General features: G+C 38.9%; 1 protein-coding gene across 1 annotated transcript; it reads right to left on the bottom strand.

The window, feature by feature from the left end:
• Positions 1–2,454: 2,454 nt before the first annotated feature.
• Positions 2,455–12,641, bottom strand: LOC140316228 (uncharacterized). The gene is made up of 8 exons (XM_072394011.1): positions 12,380–12,641; positions 7,235–7,510; positions 6,959–7,032; positions 5,966–6,134; positions 4,663–4,728; positions 4,437–4,514; positions 2,832–3,040; positions 2,455–2,550 (listed from the first exon to the last, which is right to left on the bottom strand). Exons 1-8 carry the CDS (start codon positions 12,477–12,479, stop codon positions 2,470–2,472), a joined length of 1,053 nt encoding a protein of 350 aa, XP_072250112.1. The 5' UTR covers positions 12,480–12,641; the 3' UTR covers positions 2,455–2,469.
• Between the last annotated feature and the right edge of the window lie 8,742 nt (positions 12,642–21,383).

Below are 21,383 nucleotides of genomic sequence, written 5' to 3'. Positions count from 1 at the left end.
ATGCAAAGCGCACAGACACACACGTCAAACCACAAACACCTTTTCAGCAAAAATGCACAGGATATGCAAAAGATGCACACACACACCATCTGCCAGTATTGTGTTGCAGAACATGAAAACTACCTGAACATCGATGCTTGAGAGATGAAAATGACGCAGTGGGAAAAGTCACTATTTATTTTGAGACTGCAAACAGATAATACTGACATTTTAACATTTTATATGATATACTCTGACACATACAATGTTCCTGTTTGGTAAGGAGGTAAATACAGACTTCATCAATATGTCAGCACATTTTACACAATGAAACATATATGGCACATAGATTGTCCGGCAAAGAAACCTTATTAATGTAACTCAAATACATATACATATATTTATATGTAAAATAAAAAAAAAGATCTCTTACAAATGTACATTAAAAAGTCCGAACTGCACCTTAAAGGCTTCACTCAGTACGTCAACATGTCATATCTTGTCAGCAGCCTGCATGGGAAGAAGATATTGAATATAAAATAAAAGGGCATACTGGAGGCTCTGTGGTGAGCTTGGAAACTGTTTTCTGAAGCTAAAGTAAAGCTTCTCTGTGCAACCATAGAAGATAGTATGGGATATATCATCCTGAAAGCTGTGAGGAGCAATTTCGAAAAGATTTTACATAAGAATTATGTAAGAAAATAGAATTAGAATCAGAATTCCCAAATGCATGATTGAGACCGACTCTAAACCTGTCCCTGGGAGTGAGTGTGAGCATGCGTTTGTCTCGTTTGTCTCAGTGTAGCTCTGTATTGGATTGGCAACAGGGTGGACCCAATGGCAGCTGGGATAGGCTCCAGCTCCTTAGTGACCCTGAATTGGATTAAGCGGGTATAGAAAAAGGATGGATGTTTGTTTGAGAATTCATCCAGATACAACTCTTTGCAGTAAATATGGATGAACTAGTAATGAAAAGGTGAATATACCAACAAGTGCTCCAACTGAAATAACCATACAGTTAATTTATTCATACCCGTAAATATGACTCATACTATTGTTCTGTAAAGCCTCTACAATTAGCAGGAGAGACATATGACTCATATGAGAGTTTCCACATCACAGCAGATGTTATTATCAAGTACTTCCTTGAGGAAGCCACATAATCCTCATAAAGCTGTAGGGGTGGAGGTTGGATGATGCGGTAATGTGCAGCGCTTTTATTAATATGTTCACGACACATTCAAGTCCAACGACGATAGTCGGTTCACGCTCAAGTTGTGCTCAGTCAATAATACAACACTGGATAGGGTTAGAAAAATGTCATAGTTGGGGCTAAAATCCATTCTTTTTACAAAACAACCCTCTCCGTCATGTTTTCTTTCTTTTTTAAAATTTACATGTAGTTGCTCTTATGACCACTAGGGGTTGCACATTCAACAAATGGGTAGTTTCGACCTGCAGGACCCCCGTGACAACTAATGTTACATTTGAATAATAATATTATAATATCTGAGACAGAAATCTGTGTGAAGACTCTGGTATGCGTAGCTGTATATTAAAGATAGATTAGAAAAATGAAGTCTATGCAAATGAGCTTCTGATATAATTATGAATTACCACTAATGGCCAGCAGGAGGCGAATCCAGCGCACATGAAAATGACTCAACCCCAACATCTCCCTTTGATTTAGGAATGAATATTTTTTCCAGTTTTTTAAATTTTTTGTATAATTTTATGTTTTCAAATTCTAAGATTTCTAATGTCTTTCATTTCCATGAACAATTTGAATTGTGGTCCATTTCAGGAGACAAAAAAACCCAAAAACAAAAGCAAGATGGCTGTGTCCACAATGTTAATCCACAATCCAGTTGGGCGACATCAGTGGTTAATCTATGGTTTCTTATTATGTTGTATTTATATATTTATACTGTCACTTGTTTGCATCAAGAAAAAAAAGATAAAAGAAAAACAATAAAATGTAAAAGAGAAATTAAGTCAGACTTAAAAAAAGTTAACAGGCTCTTATGCAACGTCATTCACATGAGAAAAAAAAAGACATTTATCCTACACTGAAGAGCGTTTATGTGTTATCTGATATAATTTAATCATGTATCCACAGACTGAAAAAGTTTAAGAATAAAGTTTGATATTAGGTTCCATTATTTCACTTTCGTCTTCAGTTCCTAAAAAGAGTTTACTTCTCATTTTTACTGAGAATCAAAAATAAAAGTAAGGCCACACACGACATAGATGATATTGTACTGTGCATTTGCAAAAGCTTAAGTTTGACAGAAATCCACAAATTGTGAGCTTCGAAAGAATTATAGTTTGAGTTCAGCTTTAACAAAAAATTTTAAGTTTACTTTGAGGATCACGTTTGTTGAAGTTTGTGCAGATTGATTTCCAGACAAAATTTGGATCAACCGGATCAAAAAAGAGATGAAAAAAGAGAATAAGATAAATAAGACGACTGGCTAAACACACATGCTGTCACACTTTTTGTGCTTTCTTCCGGGGCTGAGGAAGAGGAGGAGGCTGCTCGTCATCAGCGTTATTAGCAGGTCTCAGGTCCTGAAGGGAAGTGAAAGACAGACTCAGACCACATGTGACATTGATATCTGGTATGCAGTGTAGTGCAACAGCTTTCCAGCTTGTGTTTCTTTCTATGTCAAACATTGTGGCAAAGTTGCGTCCGAAGATCAGCATTTTATCAGCATTCAGCAATTTATGCCAAATTACAGAAATCGAGGCCAAAAGTATGAAATGAAATCAGAATTATCCATTCACATTCAGAACAACAGCGCTCCACGAACAAGCAGCGACCAAGTTGAAGAATTGTTGTAGTTTCCTACCTGTGCAGCTCGCCTGGGGCTGGGCTGAGGGCGGTCGTTGTTGGGCTCAGGGGCTCTGGGACGCTGCTGTCTGGAGCGGTTTTGTCGAGGGCCGGTGTGGCCGGCTGACTGCTGTTGGTGATGGTGATGATGATCTGGAAGAGGAGGATGGTTGTGATGATGATGCTGCTGCTCGGGATTGGTCCATCCTAAACGAAGCTCTTCCTCATCTGTTGAGGAGAAAATGAGCATCAATAATGAGTCAGATCAGGAGTTCCCATTTATCTTCACCGAAGAGACCAAAGCTTTAATGGTTGAGGGTGCATCAGCTAAACTAATGCTTCTAAAGAAGAAGCAACCAAGATATGCACAAAGGATGCTGTGGTGTGCTTGGGTTTAAGTGGCTCAGACCACAATTCGTGCAACGCTTAGATCCTCGGGCCTCTCTAAGCTACCAATGATTTGTTAACTAATCTATTTTTCCTTTTACATTTAAATACACACTTCGGCTCCGTAAAAAGTAAAGCAGCTACAGCCTCGAAGGTCAATGCGTCCTATGTATCAAGTACACTGATTGAACTGAAAAGTAGTTTAGACCATAAGCACCAATTGACATGACAGCACCCTTAAATTGGGCCAAGCAGGATTAACTATAGTATATGTTCATATATTAGCACATCTAAACTAATACATAAGAGCAGAGAGACAGTTTTCATTGAGAGAGGATGACATTTGAATATAACCACAACAGGCTGCGTTCTCAGTCTTTCCAGGAAAATCTTCATAGTGTTGCATTCGATTCAAACAAAGTTAAGCAATCCATAAAGTCTAGAATATTATAACATATCAAATATTGTAGCCAGCTCAACGAGCACTCTGCCAAGTGGTTCTAATTTAATGAAGATGGAAAGAGAACTCCAATGGTGTCGAGCGAGGAGTTGTACATGAGTTTTATGTTTTCTCTCATTGAAATGAACTTATTCTACTTTTCCAAGATATTTTCTCAAGCATGATCTGTTGTGACTGAAACTCTGCCAAGTCTATAAAATCTACAACATTCATTCAAAACACAGCTGACGTGGCTCTTTTTAGATAGCTTTGTATGCATTATTCATCTCTTTCAAAGCATGAAAACTGACTCTCTGTTTAATGTTTTCACACATTTCCACATAGCAGAAGATGTATAAAAGTATCAGTACACTGAAACTTTAAACAATAATTTTACTTTGACAGACATAATGTTGATTCCACAACAACTTTCACTACCAATGCTTGACCTCAGCCTCTCTTCTAACTAACTGCCTGCGATTTAAAAAAATTAAACTTATCACAGTGAAATGCATTTGTATAATCTCTCAGTAAAATAAGCTTGTGTCGATTACGTTGAATACATTTTGAAAATACAATTCTTGCACATATAGATATCACAAACATAACAAGCCCAAACACTGAGCCTTGGGGTGCTCCACAAGTTTACGTTAGCATTTTATAAAGAGTACTGGATGCTTTAATAGGGGCTACCCAGGTCATTACAGTAGCTTCAACTGCTTCTAAGTGATTCAACCTCAGTTCATTGAGTTAAACTGTGAACATGAAAGAAAAACAAGAAAAAAAAGAATACTTTACCTCCTAGCAGCATACGCCTTTTCCGTTTTGCCCGGATGCAGCAAATAATGACAATAATAATCAGCACTAGAACAATACCTGATGAGGATGACAGCGTAGTATAAGACATAAAACTCAACAATTTTTTGATTAATTCAACATTAATTTCAGTGTATTTCAGTATAACCACGTATCACCTAATGCAATAAGGTATTATGTACTTCAGTCTGTTTAAAACCTAATATACCTGCTCCACCGCCCACGAAAATCCAAATACTAATTCCATACAACTCTTTTGGGAAAGATCCTCCACCTTAAAAAGAAAACACAAGAAGAAGAAAGAAACTTAACAAGATGTCTTCTTTAAAAATCTTTTTAAAAGGTTCTTGTAAACAATAGCGAGTAATTGGAGTCATTAATAAATCACAGTCTACAGTATACTTGTATTTAAATTGTTTTACCATTTTATGTGCAGTTAAGGTTAATAACTGGACCACTTCTTGCTTTTTACATTAACCCTGTCTGGGGTTCAAATCCTGACCCACCTGCATGAAAGGTACTACCTCCAGTAGAGGTCCTTAGGCAAGACCCCCTTCTGCTACCTGCCTACCTGGGATGAGTGTAAGTTGCTTTGGATAACAGTGTGACATGTTACAAAAAAGTTCACTCAACTTTGGCTGTAACTGCCTTTACTCTCTTATTGTTAGCGTTGCTAAACACATTACAGTATAAATGGGTAAAATGACGTGTTTTCACTTTAAACCCACCTTCTTTCAAGTCCACTGTATCAGAGGATGAGGGGTCTGTTCCTGCATCACCCTTTTCTGAAACCGATGGTTCACAAGTTAGCTTTGCTACTTGTTTGACAACCTATCCTTATGAACCTTTGACTTGATTATGTTTTGGCCCAATAATAAATATTAATTAAATGTTTGAATTAGTGTGGTATACTATGCAAAAACAATATTTAGACTCAGATAACAGATGAGGCATCATGTTATTTCTAATTTTGTGTTCTGCAGTTTTTAGCACTGACAGTCGTGGTGGTATTGAAGCGTTTCCACAGGAGTTAATTTATGAAGGCCGTTTGCTTTCACGTTTGGGCTCACGTTTCTTGGGAAATAAGTTCGTCAGCAGTTGCTTTCCTTCATTTCCTGTTTTTTTTCTTTCCTGCCTCTGTTTCCTTTTTTGAAACCCTGATTTTGCTTTCTTGGGTATCATCTTCAAAGGGTTGCACACTACTGCTTCAGCAGAATGAACGCCGAGTTAAAAAAAAACGCGCGTGCCTAAAAAGCCCGGTGAAGGCGGACTAAACCATTTCGTGCAAGGGGTGAGGGTGCCTGTCCTCAGACACTACATGTAGGCTAGGACACAAAATTCAATCAACCGTAAACATTAAATTTACATTAGTTAGCGACATTTACTGTAATCTTTAAATGACACTAACATTTAAAAGAAAAAAAATTCCAGACCCCCCCCCCTTTGGGGCCCTGGTCCCACTTTTCACCCCACAATGACACCCCTGCTGGTAACCACCACATAATACTCACTGGGGTTGCTGGTGCAAGAACCGGTCACTTCGTTACTGGTCACAGATTTGAATTGGTTGGAAACTTTGCAAGAGAATTTGTGTTCCTTGTTGATTGGCCTCCTCAGACTACTACCTTTCTCCCCTGGCACCACGTCATTGTTCTGAAGCCATGCAAACACTACATTTTTCTACATGAAAGGAGAAACAAGTGAAAGGTTAGAGTTAGCATGATAATACTTTTCACGACAACTTAAAACTTGAATCTCAGACTGTCTCTCTGACATATCAGCATGGATGAAAGCCCATCATCTCCAACTTAACCTCACAAAAACTGAACTGCTTGTCTTCCCAGCCAAACCAACCATACAACACAGCATCTGCATCCAAACCGAATCCCTATCTCTTGCTCCATCAAAGGTTGCTAGAAACTTGGGTGTCATGATTGATGACCATGCCTGCACCCTATCTCTACTCTGTCACCTCTGACATAGTGTGTCATAGTTTTGTTAGCTTTTATATAGCTTGTTAAATCTTCATTTGTAAGTCGCTTTGGATAAAAGCGTCTGCTAAATACATAAACATAAACATAAAACTTGTTGTTGGAACCTCAGGCTGATCCCAAACACATTTCAAGGATATGTGATTTCCCTCGTTTTTTTTTTTTTTATTATGCTACAGAATAACAGTTTTAAAGTCTCTATGTTTAGCTGTTATTTAGAAGATTCCTTAAGGCTTTTACTTTGATAAAGCAAAACGATAGTGAGGTGGTTGGTGGAGGCCACCTCGCTGGCACTGAAATATTCAAAGCGTGAACGTAAACGCTCATTATTTGATATAAGAAGTTACAGTTTTGACGTATTAAAAAGAAAAAAAAAAACATCTCAGATTCTTCATGAGTGGTTTAAGTTTGCAAGTTTTAAGTTTTAAAGTTTTAAAAGCTGTTAAGTAAACTTAAAACCATTACATGTTCTGGAACAGTGTTGCTTTGTACATAAAACACGTTTGTTCTCACCTGAGCAGTTTCACAGGTTAATTGGACTTGTTGCTTTGTGCAGTCCTTCTTCAATGTAGGGGTCGTCAGGGGATCTGAGTACATTTGATTAGATGACACAGTAAACGTTTCATGACAAACAAAGCAGTGAGCACACACACAGGTAATCATTGAGATTTAGAAATTGGTATTTGTAGCAAATAAGGTAAGATGGCGAGCAGACAGTTATTGTTGACTCACTTCAGAAGTAACGAGAGAAGCACATTAAGCTAAAAGGAATTATTCTCTGTTACCTACCCAATACACATAAACGATAATCCTTGAAGCCCTTTCGTTGTCCGTCCTTACCGAAAACCTCATATTTGTAACTTCCTTCATCAGCCGCATTTGGACTTGGCAGCGTGAGGGATCCATTTTCATCAAACTTTAGCTTCTCACTGATTCTGTGACGATTGAAGATGGTCACATCATTGAACTTCCATTTCAATACATCCGAGCTGTCCTTGGGCTTGTCCAGATGGATCACAAACGTTTCGCCTTTTGTAGCGTACAAATTACATGCCTCTGGAGAATCTTCAAAGATAAATAAGTTGACAAATTCAGAAGTCAGTCACCCATTAGCAATCATATGACAATCAGATCTGACAGTGAAATTCAATATTTTAACTTTTTCCAGAAGACTAATCTTCAACAGCAGCAGGTGGCATTTCAAAGACACAAAACATGGCCAAGATGACCATAACTGTAACAAATGTAGAGAAGAAAGAGTGGTGGGAAAACAGTTTACTAACAGACTTCAACCAGCACAGCCACTGGTGACATCAATATGTCCACAAAGTCTTCCCAAGTATCCCAAAATTTCTTTAGATGCTGGTAAGATTCACTGTAGAAAGTCATTAAATCAGCCAAAGACTGATCGCTCGACTGGATCTCTGTACACTTTTTATCTAAATGCTATAGAGGTGAAACATTGTGTGTCGTCTAATATATAGTGTGGAAGGATGTTATGCTGTGTTGCACATTGGGAGAGGAGCCCCATCCTGTAAGGATTGCTCTCTCACTACTTCTGTCTCGTTCCATTGTTGCCATGTTAGCTTTTGTTTTGTTTGGCTAAATACGGTCAAAGAGATGGAAAAAGGAAAGAACCTTACAGAAATGCACTGCTGAAATCAAGATCTGCTAATTGATAAGCTACGATTATGCCAAAATCTGATCTTTTTTTTTTGTTTTAAAAAAAGCCCCATCTATTAAAATCGTTATGCTTTCAAACACTCAGCGGTAAGATTTCTCTTGGCTGTCTCTTGCAGTGGGTTATATGAGTCACTATGTTAATAATAAAGATGTGTTTTAAAGGGGAATTTTTTATTATTTTTTTAAACCTGGACCTTATTTCTGGCATAAAATAAGTTAATCCACTCGCCGATAACAGTTTGGTGAAAGTCGGCGTCCCTTCGGAAGATATTTATATAACTCGAGAGCCGCGTACATCCATATAACAGTGAATGGGGCATAGACAATACAGCCTCTAAATAAGGCATTATCTGTCTTTATTTCACCAATACTTTAAGACGAATGAATGAATGAACGCGTACTATTGCACTGTTAGTCCATAACTGCCGTGTTGTTGTTATTGGGTGCTATCGGGGGGCTTATAGAGGCCTTTCTACACACTCCTCTTATGGGATGACGTCCTCGACACGCTCTGCTGCAGCACTGCTCATTCACTCCGTGCTCTGTGACAGTTGGCTAACTTCTCATGGAGTTTGCTACTGCTAGTTTTGTGCGACATGGGAGGATATTTATCAGATTTTGACGACGTGAACTACGACTTTGAGTACGATGGACGTCCTTACCGGACTGAATAAGCTGTGCTGCAGCAGTGCGCGTCGATGAAGTCATTCCACTAGATGCGTGTGTAGAAAGCCCCCCCCTCCCGATAGCCCCCAATACCAACAATACAGCAGCTATGAACTAACAGTGCAATAGTACGCGTTCATTCATTCATTCATTCATTCGGCTTAAAGTATTGGTGAAATATAGATAGATAATGCCCTATTTAGAGGCTGTATTGTCCAAACCCCGTTCACTCCCATTAAATGGATATATGTGGATCTCGAGTAAGCAGATGAATGTATTTCATGCCACAAAAAAGGTTCAGGTTTAAAAAAACAAAAACGTCCCCTTTAATCTTGAAACATACTGAAAATGTGTTGTTTTTTTACTTGCAGTGCATAGATATATATAGAATATGAGTTTAAAGATTAGTAAATACAAAGTTATGATTTTAGAAGCTTTTCTTACAGTCGGAGTGTAGCAACACTATCCTGAAGTCAAAATTCAGGGTCTATGCATGCGAAAAAGGGCAATGGAGAAGACTACATGGCATTTAAATAAACTTACATCAACTCCTCATCAACTTCTCATGTTTTTTAAGACACTGTATATACTTACTATTTGTTACACTTTATAATTATGGTGATATGCTGCTTTCTGTTAGTGTTTTTTGTTGCTGTTTTTATCAACATCAGTATTACTATAGTTAGCATTTCATATTCTTAAGGCTTCCACTGTGTAGATGCACAAATCCTGTTGTATCTCCGTGCATTTACAAATAAAGGTATTCCCTTCCATATTATCTCTGAGAAGGTATTTGGAAAACCACAAGTTCCCAGTAATGCAGACATTGAGTCGTGTTCTCAGAGAATACGCAGCAGATCCAGGGCTCAATTCACCCATTAGCCAAATTCCGTCTGCCAGTCTCAGCACAGGTTACATGGAGTCCAACTCAACTGCCAGAAAACTACGCTGCCATTCTACATTTCTGGATATACACACAATGTCTTCAGCTTGTACAGAAGGATTTTAAGGTTAGGAAAGAAAATACCTGGTTAGGGTTAGGGAATAAATACAGTAGTTTGAAATCAATATAAGCAGAGTTAGCAGAGAATAGGGATTGTAGATACTGAGAACAAGCACTCAAATCTTTAAAGCTGCTTGTACTCAGCCGGGGATGTGATATCTGAACTTGTCAAGTCAAAAACCTTAACACTGCAGTTGTGCTGCACAAAATATGCAGAGGTGCATTGTGCACCGATTATGTACGCATTGTATCCTGTTATCTCTGTTCAGACCACAGAGGTCTGCTGGTGAAGTTTGTCACCAACTGTGAAGCAAAACAGATTTTTTTCTAATTACACAAAGGCAAGCGGAAAATTTGTGTGAACATGTGGTGCTCGAAAAAAACACCAACACCACCAAAAGCCATTTTGTTGAACATTATTGACAACTAACAAATGAGTTTGACTGAGTTTCATTTTTACACACAGTGAATCAATCGTTACATGAACCAGAATTTGAGAATAGTTTCTTGTCTGAACTGGGTAAATGACTTAATCTAGTAAGCAGTGGGCAGCTGCTTATGAACCCTAGAAAAGAAGAGATTTTTAGTGATATTACTCCATTAAAATTGCAACAAAAAATGCAATCTTCCCTAAACTCAACTAAAACTGTTGTTTAAATCTAACCACAAGCCAGAGCCGTGAGATGCTGCACATCTTAATTTCTACATTCCTCAAAACCAATTGCACAAAGGTTAAGAAAACAGATCGTATGGTTTTGCTTTTTATTTTGAAATCAAACTAAAATTAAGCAAAATTAGGAAATTCATGACATTTAAAAGCTGGAGAGTTGCAACACACTGCCCTCCTTTAACGTGCTGAATCACTCTCAGTTAGATAGTTAAGCCCAGTCTCAGCTACAACTATGACTTTGTATTAAGGGCTGAATGTATCCGATTTTAATCAGATACTGTACTTCTTCACCAGTTTATGTACGTTTCTGAGACTTTTTTTTCTTAAGCTTGATCGCAGTTGCTATTAGTTAACTTAAAAAATAAATATTCCAGTTTGATATCTCAAAACAAGAGGGTTGCACCATTGTCTCTTTATATTTAACCATGAAACTGAAAGAATGCTCAGGGAGACGATGATATTTTAAACATGTGGATTAAGAGTCACATGCTTTCTAAATATTTTTACTTTTTTACTGCTGAATGTAAAGGACACTTAGCTATAAATACTGTCAAATGTCTCCTACAAATTAGAGTCAAGAGTTTAAAAATTAGAGCAAGTAAAATCCTAAAACTCTTCATCTGTAATCACAAAAAATTTGCCCGGTTGATATTGCGCAACTCAATTAATTGGAAATTGAAAGAGGAAGCTTCAACTAGTGCTGATTCATACATGAAAGTTATAAATAAACAATGTAAAAATGTAACGATATACAAATATAATAAAAAGACCTGAAGTGCCTGAAGTACAAAGATACATAGCTCAACAGAGTATTGATTACACGGTGTGCATTCTTATCAATTTCTTATGCAGTTTTAAAACTGTTTCACAGTTCCATTACTTTTTAAAACTACTTTGTTCCGGTCACTTAAATAAAAGACTTAAATTAAAGAAAGATTTGAATGAAAATGTGCCGGTATTAATCATTGTTTTAGTGTTTCACCCTCCATATTTCATCTTCATTTGTAAAGCAAAACTTTTTCAAACTATGAAATATTATTATAGATATTATATATCAGCTTAAATTTATGTCCCTTGCTGGAATCCTAAAGTCACTTCTCTGTATCGAGCCCTTGCTGTTTCTGTAGGCCACCTCAACTTCACTGCTTTTGCACTGCTTCCTGTTAGTCCTGTGCAACCTCATTTTAGACGAGCACAACCTCAAGAGCAGCGCTTTTTTCATGTGCAGTTTACATTTCTTTTGTCGAACTCTGATGTATTCCTTGCTCAGGTTTCACCTTGCACTCGTCAAACATCCCAAATGCTCGTTGTTCAAAAGCAAAGGGTGGAGTAAAGGAAAGGAAACAGATAAGATCCAGTGATAAGATAAGATAAGATAAGATAAAGTGAAGTGAGTGCAAATATGGAAGAGGATTCATATCTTTCAATCTCACTGAGAACTGAATCCACATTTCTGCCTCTTCTGTAATTAAACTACAGCTTTACAGTTGGCACAGCCACACGGACGTTTTGTCAGTTCCCTTTTGCTGTGAATTTTACTTTTAAAATCAATTCAATCTTGATCTGCTTCATTTAGAAATGAGAAGAAAAAAATTGGTAATGAGAATATCACATTTAAAGGACCAGTCATGATGTTAACTTTATATTCATTTTCAATAAATTCACCGAACAGATTTCTGTTGGTGGTCTGAAATGAAAAATGCAGATAGAAACAAAACACCACAGCATACATTTCACATGTAAAGGAACAAACATCTGTGGCTGAATGCATAGCAAGAGTTACAGTTAATAAATATTAGGCTTAAAATATAGTTCATATTGGTTTGTCTTGCATTAAAATTCCCAATGCTGTATCATCTGTGACTGTCACTAAGCTAACGCCAGAGAATAATTTAATTGGTCGGAACAGTACCTTTGGATTCGATGACAGAGAGGCACAGCAGAAACACGGAGATGGTGGAGACAGAAGCCATCTTTATCATCATGTTGAGCTGAAAAGAACTTCTTTCCATTATCAAGGTTATTTCCTGTCAGAGCACATATGTCATATGTGGGTACATCAGTGTGTGTGTGTGTGTGTGTGTGTGAGAGAGACATCTTATGGTTTTGAAAGGAAGTGATCCAAGGGGCCCCATCTACTTTCAAAATCAAAGAACAGCGAGCACAGTAAATGTCAAATTTAGAACAGAAAGAATCTTTATGTTGTTGCCGATGCTTCTCCAGCGACCAATTTAAAATTTAATCTATAATATTCGCTAAAGCATCATCAGAACCGTGACTAACTTTTTAAAAATCCACTGTAAGCAGGCCCCAGCTAAAATAAATTGGTATCAATTACAGTTTCAGTGTGAGGCAATCTCCTCAGGAGTTGTGTAAATGCTGGGTCAGCAGAAATACTTCAACATTTAGACCAACTTTCCTTGTCACAAACTCACAAACTCACTAAGTGCCACCTACAAAGAACATGGAGTCAAATCTTTAGTGAGTTTGCTCCTTGTAAAGAAAAGCTGTCTGATTGGAAATATTTGAGAAAAGCTTAAGAAATGAAAAAAATAGTGATATTAAAAACTTTTAGGACCTTGATATGAGAAACTTCCTAAGTCTGCTGCAATTCTACAAGCTCAAAACTCCAGTCGAACAGACAATTTAACATCTTACCTCTGCTGATTTCAACAGGATGGAGTGTCAGAGTGTCAGCATCGCTGAACTGTGTGGTAAAGACCAAGATGTGTGTCAGTGTGGATATAAATAGGCAGTGCGCAAAACTGCACACCTAAGTACACACTACCACAACAAGAAGAAAGAAACAGCCAGACTTGCTTAAAAGGGAGCTGACACCTGTATTTTATGGTGGATTTTGGTAAACATATGTTTTGGCTAATTTGGAATAGCCAATTGAAACACTGACAGCCTATTTGCGTTCCACCTCTTCTAGTTTAAACTTTAGATTTTGGAAACATGCTCAGCTAAGGCTAACGTTATTGTGGCTGCCCACACCCGGTTACATGCTGCCATTCCGACATCTCGCCATTCCGACATTGGCCCCCAATTGTCGGAATGGCGACACTTTTTTTTTACTAAACGTCCCGCCATTCTGACACTTTTTTCCTCCTATGGTCGGAATTGCGGTATGTTTTTTTTTTTAACATACCGCCATTCCGACAGTTCCTTTTAATAGCCTATTTTTTACCCAAAACATTTTACACTAATGATATGCCGGCGCAAATACGCGCGCCGGCATATCAGCCTCGCAAACAAACTTTAATAATCTATTATCAAAATCCCCTGAAATGTCAAATATAAAAATACAGATATTAATGTAACTCTGGCGAGACTGACACTGATTAAGTAGAAATACAGTGTCAGTGACCTGTCACAGCAGCCAGCTGGAGCGGAGCTCTCCACAGAGCCCATGCGTCTTTTGCACGCTGTCATCCAACCCAGTCTCACGGCTGTTCGTGGGCTGTGTCATCCTATGCAAAAGTAATAATTGCAATTACAGATATCACGGCTACTGCACAGGACACAGTTGCGAGCACTCTGCCTTGCCTTGCCAATAGGAGAGGAGAGAAATGACAGCATAGAACGTATAAAACACAACAAAATGCAGTAAAAACGTTTATTCGTGTTATTCACGTGATTTATGAGTACTCGCTCCAATTATGGGAAGCGCGGATGGGCTTTGCACATTTGACACAAACACACAGCCGGTGCGCAAGGCTTTATACAGCCTGTTGATATCTTAAGGTCCTAACTGGTCACACCTGTGAGTAAATGTCATGTAGAGATTGTTTTTACATGGCATTACAGCTGAACATATAGCTTTCATCCACATTCCAACGTGGGAGAGCCCGAAGACGCATGTGCCAGACGCATATAGGCATGCGTAAAACCAATTTTGACCACTTCATGCTGTTTATTTGCTTTCTTTTAGTTAACTTTCGTTTCTTTTGGATTCTTGTGCGTGAGTCCCTGGAAGAAGGGACTCACCTGGGACGTTTTAATGTCGGAATAGCGGGATGTCGGAATGGTGGGATGTCGGAATAGCGGGATGTCGGAATGGCGGGATTTCGGAATGGGTGTTGCCACCCCCACACGCACCCACTACGTAAGACCAGTGTGACTATAATCTAACTTAAACTACTGAATCCTGGAGTCGCTGTTTTTGTGAATCAGTCCCAGGACGTATCGCCGGTGTTCCTGCTTTTTGTGTCATTGGAATCAGGACCAGTTTTGTTCCCCAGTATATCGAGGGTTTCCATTCATTTTCTATACCTGCTTAATCCGTCGGTTGGGCGCTGGAGCCTATCCCAGCGGTCATTGGGCGAGAGGCGGGGTACACCCTAGACAGGGCCACACAGAGACAAACAACCACACACACTCACTCCTAAGGACAACGTTAGAGTCACCAATTAACCTAACATGCATGTTTATACATGTTTTTGGCGCCGGAGGAAGCCGGAGTACCCGGAGAGAACCCATGCATACACGGGGAGAACATGCAAAGGCCCCAGCCGGGAGTTGTGAGGCGACGGTGCTAACCACCACACCACTAAATACAGTTTTTACCGTGTTTGTTAGATGTGGGAACTTCATGAAACCATGAGTCACATGGAGGCCATTCAACAATAACTATCTTCTAACCATGATGTAACCTCACACCTCAATCTTTTACAAGGATTGTAAAAATGAACAATTTCGACTTGTCTATATCTCAACTACTATATACTTTAGCTCTGCTCCTTTCCCCAGACGTCTATAATGTATCTCTGGGGAATTGATCACATTATGAATGATACACTGACTTCACAGTACATGCAGACGTCCACGGGGTGGCACTGTTGTATTACATGTGCAAGTAACTAAAACAGCCCTGTGATGGACTGGTGAATGCCTCTCACCCAATGCCAGCTGGGATAGGCTCCAGCCCCCCAGTGACCCTGAGTTGGATTAAGTGAGTATAGAAAACGGATGTATGGACGTAGCTAAAAACAGGTGCTTCTGCTTCAAGTATATTGGATGAAATTGTTTTTTTGTGTATGGGCTTTCTCTGTTGCAGGATGAACTGAAAAAAAAAGACATTACCTTTATTAATGACAAATTAGTAGGTTTTGTATCACCTCAACAACATATTCAGTGTCATGGTAATTTATCACAGCCCTCAAGAAGTTCAGCAGTCTGTGTTAAAGGTGTAACTCAGGATTCAATCACTTCTAATTTATATTAAATACAGCAGGATATGAAACCATTTGAGAACTTCACTTTAAGTTCAGGGCTACAAAGTGAATGAATGTCGAGTTTCAATATGTGCATGTGCACATATTCGACGGACCAACAAAGTAAAACTTCTCAGCGTTTTTGTGTAAAAAGACAACACAGATAGTCAGAGCTCATCTAAGATGGAGTGGTTCATGGTTGACATGCTGACGGTGTTCCAGTGCGGAAACACACCGATGACCCTTTTCTGTTAAATGGGCCTTTATAAATAGATCAGATATTTTTCCGCTGCTCTCGTCCAACTTCGGTCAAAGACATCACAGAAGCCCCTTTGGATACCCCAGCATCCAATCACGACCCTTTATATTACCTTAAAGGCCAATCAGAGCCCTTTATATGACTATCGTATTGGACTACTCCAAATAACTGCAGCAAATCAGATATTTCATGTAGATTGTGTCAAACCAAATGGTTCTCCATCTTAGATCAGCTTGGGGATGAAACATGGCTGTCCTCCATCTAGAAAAACTTTGAAACTGCAGGTCAAACACCATTCAGGTAGATCCTGATGTCCTACAGGCGCAGGTGGTTGATTGTTAGCCCGCGTTAGGCATGCTGGTACATTTATTACCGGCATTTCTAACCAGTTCGTCACTTGATGCTGTCTTGGCAGCAATTTTTTTTTGGTCAGACTAATAGTTATATGTTGAATCATTTCAATCTTTCATTTTTACAGTTGAGGTTTGAGTGAATATTTGTAAGTGGAGTACCCAAACCATTATGGCAGCATAAGCTGCAAGTACTACAAAGTATTAAAACCACAGTTTGTCTTTCACTCAGCTCAAAACCTAATCAAGAACATAGCAAATTCAATAAGAATCTGCCGCACACTCAAGTTAACTCAAATCACTATTTCATCAGGAGTCCATGCACAAAGCACAACTTCATTAACATGAAAGTAGTGAGGGGAAAAAAGAGACTGCTGCATCTCAGCAACACCAAAGTCTGGAACCTGTCTGGAACCTGTTCTATTCAGTCCAGATTATTGTGCTTGTAAAGCTGCCTTTGTGAAAAGAGAATCTTTTTATAGACTCGGTGTGATGACAATATTGTATCAATGGAAAGAATGCCCACTGCTCTCTACTGAAGGCCACTGATAAGAGCATTCAGTTATGCATTTAGTAGCCTGGACTATCTGCAACATACTTCCTATAATCCTCTCTGGGCTTCGCAGTAGGAACGGTTACAGATTCACTGACACTCAGTTTAATAATACTTTGATTTATCCACTCAGTGAACTTTGGTAGTCGAAGTCAAGTACTACTAACAGTACGGAGAGAAAAGGTATATCCAAAAATTTCTGAGTTCTGGTTAAAAAAAGGCTCTCCGCTCCAGGTACAGATCGTCAAAACACATACATACCTCCTAGTTCATCATATCCACAGCCCCTCACTAAATGATAATAACCTATCACACAGCAGACGTTGAATTCTTCTAACATGTAAAGGTTCAAATGTTATGAAATGATGGACTGTTCTGCAAAAACTCTCATTGTATATACAATGGGATCTAAAATACAAACTTTAGCAAACTCTGGAGTGGCTGTGCATCGCTCTACTGCGCAGCAACAGCTACAAAAACATGACCTTGATGGGAGAAAACCAAAGTCAGGGGCAGCAGGGTGCTAATAAACAACTAAACAACAAAGCTGATGCATTTAGGAACCAAAAGCTGTGGACTGGTGAAGCTTAACCGTAGCTTTGGTGTTGCAATGAGCAAAAGTAAATTTGGAGACAAAAAGGCTGCAGAATTTCATGAAAAGAAACACCCTCCCAGTAGTGCTGGGTCTACATAATATTTACTCACTCATTTTTGAGTCATCATGGAGTAAACCCACCTCTGGAGGGTAGCACATTCACCAGTTTGCTGTGTTTTTTATATTTAGGTACAGGGTTTTGGGCTGATTTTGTGCTCATGTAAAGATAATTATCCATAACGGCTTCTGACAAACTGATTGGCTTTGTTTCTTAGCATAAAGTACTTTCTGACATGGAATGTAAAGAATACAGGCTTCTATACCCTCTTCTTAATAAATATTTTACCTTTATTTCCTTCTGGTCTGCTTTGGAGTTTCTACTCCTGACAGCTTGGGCTCAAGTCGGGACAGTAATAACGGTACTGGCATTCAGCAAACTATAGCTCCAATAAATAGAAATACTTTATTCTAACCAGTTTATAAAACACAGCAAAGCCATCTTCCCCACTTTTCTATCCTCAGAACTCTGCTCTCAACAAAACAGCTGCACCATTCGTGTCTCACACTCTTTCCCAAGAGGCTTGACTGGAATCAAACAGAGATAATTTTAGCTCTTCTTTAGCACTAAGAGAGGATTTTTAAATGTGGTTTGTTGAAGTATAAACAAAGTATCGACTGACAAACACTGAGAGAGGAAGTCAGGAATGTCTCCTTGATGCTTTTTAATTATTTTGCATGATATCAACTCCTGCACGTTATTTTCTGCTCACAGCATCATGGCCTTAAAACATGGACACACATTCACTTCACTTCACTGCATCTCACACATGTTTACCAGAAACAAAAGGTACACTTTTTATATAAAACCAAAACTGATGCATGAAGCAACTGTGGCTCTTATATCAGAGTAGATATCAGATAATGAGTCCCAGTCGTTCTGGGTTTTTATTTTCAGAAGGAATAGCAAGTGTGGCCAAAAAAATCCAGTCTACTGTCTTTGTGTTATTTTTAGAGGCACGACTCTCCAGGGGCATTCCAAATTTGAGTGATCGTAGCTGGGTATCTCTGGGGAATGCCTTCCTTTGGAGGCACTGGATCTGAGTGATTATTGTTGAGGGGGTATGATTTCATGATGCAAATGCACAGATGGAGTACACTGGATTAGTGTTACAAAAGTAGAATGTTGTGGTTACTTTCAGCTATTGTAGTACACCAGACTGGGTTAGAAGGCATCTGAGTTATCTAAACACGACTGTTGGATTTGTGGGTCCATTCTTATTAGGTTGTGTTTGGTTTAAAGTAGAAGTATAGATGAGGTGTGCTTATTTCAGTAAGGCTGAAATGTGAATACCACTGAGTGCGATGCATCTTTGATATTAGATCAAAGTGACAGATGATGGATGCTCTACTTTATTTTAGCAAAGCAAGAGCTTGAAATGTGTGTAGTTTTATACTGCTCAGGCAGCTGGGACAGTGCTCAGTGGATGACGACACACTTCTTTTCTTTTTTTCTAGTGGGTCATGTGATCCTCAGGGGACAAATCTTTATTGCTTCCTGGACAGAACAGAACGGTATCCCTGCAGCTGGAGAGGATTCAATGTTTTGATTGAGGATGCCTCGGTTGGATAAAAGCAACAAAGTTATAAGATTAAGACTGGACGTCTCCAGGAGGAACAGTGAAATCCATCCAGTATTATGACGAGCTCAACTCTGAAAAGGGTTCTTTGGGGACTTTAACAATGAACGATCCCTACTTTTCATAAAAGAAAAACGGAGATCAAATCATACAGATTTTTTAGCTGTAAAACATGGAGTTTGCAGGGTTTAAATGCTCCCTATGAAAACGTTTTATGGGTCCAAGGTTTAGTTGGGAATAAATGCATGATTAAGGTTAAAACTATTTCCAAGGTCTACATGCTACAAAAAACTTGATTTGTTCTTGGTTACAAAGATCTTTATGGTTATTGCTTCAAATCATAAGTAAACACACACGCAGACACACACACAGTAGCCAACTGTGCATGTGTAATCTTTTCTTTTTCTGAGTGGGCTTTATACAGTATATTGGACAGATAAGTCTGACCTGATTAGTTGTAAGAAATAGTTCTTACACAGTACACAAATTCTGAACTGAGAAACAAATCCAATTTGCCTGCTGTCTGAAAAATGTATATACTACTGCATACAGATGATCAAAAATAGAATGATGTATGGGGGGAGGGGATCTATAGCAGGGCAACAACAGCTGAGCAGATGATGTCACTCTTAGTAGAGAACATGGACAGAAAATCACAGCCAACCCTCAATAAAGATGCTATTCCTCAGTCACATGTCCAGGATCTGTTTTTTACTCTTACCACTTTGTTTCTGTCTGCCCATGTAGTCTGAAGATCATGTACTTAACAGAGACGCTAGTGTCTGGGCAGCTGCAGCCATTTCTCAGTGAAACACATAATACTGCACTCCAAATATTCCTGCCGTATACATGTCAGCACTCTGAGCTCATCATTCTCCTTCAAGATTGTTCATCATACATACCACCTCCTCCACAACTCCACCTTCTCCACTTGCCCAAGATGGAGCATCATAGAAGGCCCGTAACTAGCATCTAAACTCCAGACCTTTCCTGTCATCTGTATCATTCCACCATTCAGCACCATTCAGCATCCGAAATCCGAATTCATTGTTCACCAATAAATTTGTGTCAACCTTTCACTTGATCTCTCTTTACTGAAATAAATGTTGAGGAAGCCCCAGCAGAAACCATTCCAGCAGCACAGCATCCAAACCATCTTATAATCACATTAGATTCAGAGCCTTAGCGTTCATACAGCCATAACTGTGCCAGAATTGTTACAATTCCTTGTCGAGCTGCTCAGTAAATGGAGTGATGATTAATTTTCATAGAGATAAAAACTCAACTTGGCAATCAACTTAACTTACACTTGAGTGGGTTGTCTTGCTTGGAAGTAAACTGAACATCATTCAGTACTTACACTTCTATTTAGAGGAAGGACATTTAATAAATTCAACACCGCTACCAGTGAGGCTCAAGTGTAAGATAAGATAAGATACAATAAGAACCGCTCAATACAGCATGAAGGAATGTTCACCCATGTGAGTTTTTAAATGAGATTTTCCTAAATTTGATCTTTATGAAATTCTATTCATAGTCCCTTAAATGTCATTCGAGTGAGTTTCAGAGACAAACTGTTGCTAGTTGCATCAGTACTGCGTCGTCCTCAAAAGCCCATATCAGACAAAAACCCTGCGCTGGGACAGAGGCGTCTGGGGAAAAGCTTGTCGTGGGTTTCGCCACATAGCTGGCTATATCTGGAGAAGAAAGAGGGAGCACAAAAACTATTATTTATGTAAAGCTGCCAACAGCAGCAGCAGTTCTTCCAAAGTAAATGTGGCTGATGGGGTAAGCCCTCCCTTCATCCTCCTTCAACCCTAAAATGTCCTTCTTTATCTTCATCTATCTGTCTAATAAATACTATACATCATTGAGATGATTATATCAACAAAAGGAGTAAATTCTTGAAGCATTATAAGCGGCAATAACATCTTCTGTATGCTATTCAATTAATCTGTAATATTCTAAGTTTTGGGAGGATTAAAGTCAGCTGGCTGTTAGTGAACACTTCCCCAACATGTTCTTCTGTTCAGTAACAACAAACAGAGAGACAAACAGGTGTGCTGTGTTTGAAATGTACTGCAGCGTGATTATACTCTACTTCATCTGCAGCATACAGCCACACATCGGCTCAAAAGCGAGGTTAATCTGTCCTGTAAGAGCACATTTAGCTGTTGTATGCAGCAGCCCAGTGTATTATGAACTGAATCATGTGAATTTCTGCCTCCTGCCGTGCTGTGTGTTGGGTATCACACCTAAAGGGAATTATCGGTTTTGCTGGCCCGAGGCCTGTGTCACAATATATT

The sequence above is a fragment of the Leuresthes tenuis genome, unplaced genomic scaffold (assembly GCF_036924035.1).
Source record: "Leuresthes tenuis unplaced genomic scaffold, fLeuTen1.0.hap1 SCAF_1, whole genome shotgun sequence".
NCBI classification, from domain to species: domain Eukaryota; kingdom Metazoa; phylum Chordata; class Actinopteri; order Atheriniformes; family Atherinopsidae; genus Leuresthes; species Leuresthes tenuis.
Note: the sequence above shows the minus strand (reverse complement) of the source record. Positions and strands in the feature narration are given on the sequence as shown.